Source organism: Syzygium oleosum, unplaced genomic scaffold (genome assembly GCF_021117445.2).
Source record: "Syzygium oleosum isolate NSW1041296 unplaced genomic scaffold, Sole_v2.1 Sole_v2.21, whole genome shotgun sequence".
In the NCBI taxonomy this organism is placed as follows: Eukaryota; Viridiplantae; Streptophyta; class Magnoliopsida; order Myrtales; family Myrtaceae; genus Syzygium; species Syzygium oleosum.
The window spans coordinates 5,567,833-5,574,787 of NW_026607505.1; the positions used below are offsets into that span (position 1 = coordinate 5,567,833).

The 6,955-nt window shown below is 41.8% G+C and overlaps 1 protein-coding gene across 1 annotated transcript; it reads left to right on the plus strand.

Annotated features, from left to right (window-relative positions):
- The first annotated feature begins 3,646 nt into the window (after positions 1–3,646).
- Positions 3,647–6,376, plus strand: LOC115671157 (40S ribosomal protein S3-2-like). Its single transcript, XM_030592626.2, has 6 exons — positions 3,647–3,807; positions 3,915–4,062; positions 4,190–4,361; positions 5,510–5,564; positions 5,661–5,792; positions 6,001–6,376. Exons 1-6 carry the CDS (start codon positions 3,772–3,774, stop codon positions 6,172–6,174), a joined length of 717 nt encoding a protein of 238 aa, XP_030448486.1. The 5' UTR covers positions 3,647–3,771; the 3' UTR covers positions 6,175–6,376.
- Positions 6,377–6,955: the final 579 nt, after the last annotated feature.

Consider the following 6,955-nt stretch of genomic DNA (forward strand, 5'->3'; position numbering starts at 1 on the left):
TTCACTTGAATAGGGAGATGTCGATGTTGTTTTTTCTTCTTTCTGGGTCATCAATGACACCAGCAACCAAAAAATTGGAAGTGTCAAATTAATATTGTGTTTCTGATGCATGTGGGAGCATATTTTCTTGAGGGTCATTTGCTCTAGAGCTACCACACGCATGCCTTAAGTTGGATTCATATATATGATGTGATAAATTTATATTCATGTACATGATGGGCTAAACTTCACTGTTGGTCACTGAATTTTAGTGTGTTTTATAATAAAATCACTAAACTTAACTTTCAATCGTTCTATGCACCTAATTATTTTTATTTTTATTTTGTAACCGATACATTTTTCCTAAACCCAATAATTTTTCTATTAATGGGATGACTTATACTCATGTGAATCTGCCTATGGTGTCTAAACAATTGATAATGTCTACCATATCGTCATTCAACCGATTAAATGAAGGCTAATCGACAAAATAAATCGCGACCTTTTCGGGGCAAATGGATAATTAAAATATGGTTTTGGTAGGAAGTATAGTGTCGAGAAAGATTTTATATAAAGTCCAAAGGCGATGATTTATTCTGATAACCTAAAAAGATAAGGATAAAATTAGAAAGAACGGAAATTGATTGTTGTTGCTATTTATCCTAAATTAAAAGGATTTCGACCGCTTCGTCTATTTATATATATATATATATATAAAGCAAGGTAACTAGAGAGAAGCCAATCGAAATTATGCCAACTATGGAAAGGAAAGAATGCCACATCATAGTTTTTTGAGTTGTATTTAATATGTTTTCCTCAACATTCAATAATTATCCAAACTAATAAATCTACATCAGTGGACCTCTTTAATGCCATTAATACTTTATTTCTATGAGAAGTTCCTTGCTTCGAGGAATTTTTTGCTCTTGAGGTTAACAAGACTGATTTTGTTTAAATGATTTAAGAGAAATAGGGTTGATACCACAAAAAACCTTAAACTGGTACACTTGCGACAAAGTTACTCCAAGCTAATTTTCTGATCACAAAAAAGGCTAAACCGGTACACTTGTGATAAATTTGCAGTATAAATTGTTGTTGCCAATGAAAACATTTTTCATCGACTAATCATTTCAAGTGATACAAATGATAATTTTAGAAAAAATATTTTCAAAACCATATATTTTCCGTGAAACAAACGGAGCCTTATCCGTAAAGATTCCTTTTTTTTTTTTTAAATTCTTTTAAGGAAATGAACAGGAGCATAGCAGAAGAAGGACGAGATAGATGGGGTTGGCCCCATGCCAAGCCAAGACAAAACCAAGCATGTTGCAAGCACCACCACATGTGAAGTGGGAATCTAACTTTATTAATCTATTCATTTCTATCTATTCTATTTAATTTGATCTCGAAACTTTAGTCTTCCATTCACTTTTGTTCCTGGAATTAGGAGCAAAAATTGGTTGGAAAGGGACCTACCCCCCCATGTCTTGGCCTCTTGCAACTTTAGCCAACAGATTATTAAAAAAAATTAAAAAATTAATTCTGGGTCTTATGGGCATCTCCACCATCATTAGTTGGCCCAGCTAATTTAAGCAGGCGTCTCATTAATTTATGCCTCTGCCCACGGTTTATCTCCCCTTAATCACTTTCTTAATGACCCTAATTTTGACAGCAATTTGCTATTGGGTTCAGCAAAGATCCACTAGCTCTTCTTGTGTTGTTAGGCCTTTTGCCCGATTGACTGTTGACTTTCTCTCTCGGGGTTAGGTGAACCACGGGGTGTTTGATGCATGAGCATAACCAACCTCATTATCCAATTCTCTTCTCTCTTTCGTTTTTTTTGTTGGATATTGTGATGCCTATGGATAGAAATGCAGCAGTGAAGACGAAACAAAGTACATGCGAACAATTAGGCGGGTTGTTGTCGTTAGTTTACAAGTGTGCGGCTATATTTTATGGCGAAAAATTGTTTTAAAAAGTCCAACTTATTGTACGGTCGGGAATCCCGTTGGCCAGGAAGGAAAAGAAAAAGAATAGAGGAAAATAAGAACAAACACATAAAACTTAAAATAAATTGCAATAATCGTTCGCTTCAGCATCGGCCTAGCCATATAAGATGGCCGGCGCTGATTGGACTGTCACGTCAGCGATTTTTGGCCAAAATTGATCGGAGAGACTATATCGATAAATCGTCAGAGTTTTTAAAACTAAATTGAGAAAATTGAAAATTTAAAATCGAATTGGTCGCTGTGGAATGGGTTGGGGATTTTTTGGATAATCAACCCATTTCTTATGTCGTGTTCGTGATATTATTGGAATGATAATCACAAGTGCGAAGAGAGTGACGAGTACCGTCAAGCATTCCACGTGGAGAAATAATGTGTGAGAGATTGAAATTATTGCGTAGATTCATTTCGATGAATGGAGTTGAGGCGTCAAGCCCTACAAAGTATACATAATCTTCCTTTTTTCGAAGCATCGATATCAATCCTCTTGCCCCGTTGCATTCATAAAATAGGTATCTCTATCGAAATCAAAGCAAGCCGCGAATGTCGTAGCCGTTCCGGATGAAATGTACTTTGTCCTAAGGAGATCAACTTGGCAAAGCCTCAACCGATTTCAACACGACATTTTGAGGTACACGTTGTTTAATATATCTAACCTATTCACGTCCAATTTTTTTTTATGAGTACCTAAAAGAGATGTTTGATCCTGTCTAGATATGGACGGAGGAGGCGTACTTCGGATCGGTTTTTACGACTCGCCTTGTCGAAGCGGGCAAAAGATGCTTTGATGATTAAAGAGCAGATGCGTGTGGATAGGATAGGTACGCACGCACATGATTAAGGAGGGAATGAATAAGCTTTCAGAACCCCTTCCTCTACCAAAACGTCCTCGGCGGCTGCCCTCGGCCTCCACGACCTCTATGATAACCCAATCGTCCTCTCTTTGAGCATCCTTGGGCTTCAATACGCTCCCGGAACCCTTGTCCATATAACCCAAGGTCATCGCCAGGATCGTACCCATTTTCAAGCACGCTTTTTTTCCGGATACTACTGCCGGCTTGGAGATTTCGGGAGCGTGCATGACCGTTCCAATAGGTAAGCATACCATGGAAACCAGTTCGAATGTTTGAAAACTCGGGGCTCTCCTTGGACTCTAGGTTCCGCGTAAGGGAGGTAGGCTTTGAAGTCGGTCGCCCCATGCACGGCCGCAGGCTTGGTGGGCCGCAAGCATTCTCATTTCGGGGCCGGCCGGCCGTCCGTGCCCGAACTTGCGCGGTCGTCCGGTCGCATTAGCCATCTCGTGTGATTAATAAGGAGTTTTTTGGGCCCAGAGTTCACTACTCTGAAGTCAATTTCTGAAATCAACCCGGTCTTGACTTTTGCTTGTTCGATTTACGACGGTAGATAGATTAAAGTGGGCCTCGGCCATCAACGTAGGCCCAAATTCTGTGTAATCCAATGCTTCAACATCCACAACAAGGGCCCAAGTTTCATTGTCCTAAATGGGCCTAGTGGGCCCGGCCCTCTTTGGGCCCAACTTCCCCAATCGCGTCCCACGTCGAACCAAAAACCCTAGCTCTCACCCGCACCGTCCGATTCATCTGAACCCGCCATCTCCGCCTCACGTATATAAGCCGCCCCTCGAACCTCCCCAAAAGCCCCCCAAAGTGTGAGCGCTAGGGTTTGCAGAGCAGCAGCAGCAGCAGCAGCTTCCGCCGTCTTCGTTCAGCTCAGATCGCGTCCCCTTCCCCGGCGGCTCCGCCCAGCTTCAGCGTGATAGCGAAACATGGCGGCGACTACTCAGATCAGCAAGAAGCGAAAGGTCGGTGCCCTGGCGGCCTTCCGGCAGATGAACGTTTTCGCGTGGCGATGAGACGTCGGTTTCGCTGATCTTTGGTTTTCTGGCTTTGCTTGGTGGTTGTTGTGCAGTTCGTGGCCGACGGCGTCTTCTTCGCCGAGCTCAACGAGGTGCTGACCAGGGAGCTCGCCGAGGATGGATACTCCGGCGTCGAGGTTAGGGTTACGCCCATGCGCACCGAGATCATCATCCGGGCCACCCGCACTCAAAACGTTCTCGGTCTGGTGGCAGATTTTCGTTTTCCCTTGATTTTTCCTTCTTTCGTCGCGATATCGAGGTTTGTAGGCGTTGTGAATTGTATTGATTCTTCTTTTTTTGGGGGGGGGGGGGATTCTGCGTGGTGTAGGGGAGAAAGGGAGGAGGATCAGAGAGCTGACCTCTGTTGTGCAGAAGAGGTTTAAGTTTCCGGAGAACGGCGTGGAGCTGTATGCGGAGAAGGTCAACAACAGAGGGCTCTGCGCCATCGCGCAGGCCGAGTCGCTCCGCTACAAGCTTCTCGGCGGCCTCGCCGTACGCAGGTGGAGACTTTGTGCAATCCTCAGTTCTTTCAAATGTTGTGTCTTTGTGAGCCTGCTTTCATTTTATGGTCCATTGTTCGGTTGTCCTGCTGAAGCTGGCTGTTCATTAGCGACACTTGGTAACTGAGAGTTGGCCATTTATAGAAATAGTGCATGCTGGAACAAGTTAAAGAATATGGATATGGGATATGTGATAATTCGTCCTTTCGGTTTTAATCTGAATGGCTGTGCAGTTGAATTAGAATTTCTAGTCGATAGAAAACCATAAGTGAAATGGCTCCACTTTCTTTATGGGCATCTATGATGTGTTTTTACTTATTTTTTGATCAGATTAGGCGTCTTTTCTCAATTCTTTGGTCGTTGTACCCTGTTCCTGCGTCATCTACAAAGCAAAGTGGTTGTACCCTTTACCATTTTTGTGTCGGAAGATGACTACATTGAATGCATTTGTCCTCGATGCCATCATCCTTGTGAAATACCTAGATTTTCATGCAGTAACCTGGAGGAGGATACATAACTTTAGAATTAGCTAGTTCTTGTATGATGACCTCTTTTGCTGTTTGTGTGCATACTGCAACGCTGAGGTTTTTCTTTATCCTTTCTATATGATCGTTATGTCACGTACTTACCAATGGCATGTCTGATCTCTGATCGTGGTTGTCTGTTCTTTGGCCGATGTACTCTGTCCCTTTGTTATCTACAAAGCAGAGTGGTTGTTCCCTTTACCATTTTGTGTCGGAAGATGACTAAATCATATACACTCTATCCTCCATGCCATCTTCCTCATGAAATCTCTTTATTTTCGTGCAGTAACCTGGAAGAGGATACATAGCCATATAATTGGCTAGTTCTAGTATGAACTTGTTTGCTGTTTGTGTGCATACTTTAATACCGAGAGTTGTTCTTTATCGTTATGTTCATGTCATTACCTATTGTATGTCAAGGTCAAACATTGTGCTAATAATGCCACACTATGTTACTGTTTTCCTGCCATCATTTCAAAGTTTTTTTGCCATATCTCTCTGGATCTTGTGTCTACTTTACGCTGTCCTTTTCTTTGGCGTTTCTTGGATCTTGATTCTATATATTTGTTTGGACTCGATGGACGTTAGATGCTGAATTTTTGCTGACGTCGGTCTTGATGTCAGGGCTTGTTATGGTGTCTTGAGGTTTGTCATGGAAAGTGGAGCAAAGGGTTGTGAGGTTTGTCTCATCAAACCTTTTATCTACTGTCTTATTGGGTTTGCATTCTTGACATGTGCAGCAAATTTAATAGTGAATGTCATCAACATTTTACAGGTTATTGTTAGTGGGAAACTCAGGGCTCAACGTGCCAAGTCTATGAAGTTCAAGGATGGTTACATGATTTCTTCCGGTCAGCCAGTTAATGAGTATATTGACTCGGCTGTGAGACATGTTCTTTTGAGACAGGTTGCTTCCCCTTCTCAAATACCTTATCTTTTTTCACACTAGACAAAAATGCCCTACCCAAATCGCTGCATCCTCAAATACCTTCTATTGCTTGTTAAGATGCAACAGACTAAGAATTTAAGCTATTTATGCACCTTCATTTTATCTTATCACGCCGCTCTTTCTGCTTTGAAATTTCTCGCCTAACATATGTTTATTCACTGTCTAGGGTGTGCTTGGAATCAAGGTCAAGATTATGCTCGACTGGGACCCCAAGGGCAAACAAGGGCCTACAACACCACTGCCTGATCTTGTTACCATCCATCCTCCCAAGGAAGAAGAGGAGTACAGGCCAGCTGCAGTGATGACTACTGATATTGACCTAGCTGTTCCAGTTGCTTAATGCTCCGCCTATTTTCAGGGATTGGTCATAATTATGAAATTCACCATGATTCTCTTTAAGAGCTTGAAGAGCAGTTTTTAGAACATGAAGGACTTGCTATGATCTTTTGATAGTTTTCGGTTTTTTTCCTTCTGTCAGAATCTTGTCACAGATATCTTGATTCCGCAAGACTTTAATTCAAAAATTTTGAGTTCATCGTGCATTTTGCTCTCCTGTTGTCTAAATGCTGTTTTTTTTAGGGTTTATACCATCAAAAGATGCGTGCAATTAGGTTTTTGCACTGATGGTAGGTTGCCATCAAAGAAGTTGAATCAAGAATCTGCAATTATGCAGCATTAGGACTATTCTCTTATGGTGTATCGTACGGGATCATTTTCTCCCTTTCATTTGTCTTGGGGTTTTTGAAAAGCACAAGTTAATGGACAATGTAATGCTCCTAAAGGAAGGGCAGACAGACTGGTAATGGATATAACGGTAACGCATAGTTAGATCGAAGCTTGAATTGAGGGAGTTTCAATTCTACAATTGCTATTCAAGTTTTCAGTTCCTGCGGAGATTCTCACAGAGAAAGGTTTCTGTCATTGAGAATTTGAGTTCATGGTTCATACGTGTTCATCTATATATTTTTTCCGTGAAGAAAATAAGCTGTGTTTTCAGCATCATAGGTGTGGAATTAGCATGGTCTTCATGATGCTAGCAAAAACTGGATGCCGAGCCTTTCGTCACCCGTGGGGGTTGGTGTGACAATGACGGTCCGCCATAGCACTCACCGAATTAATGC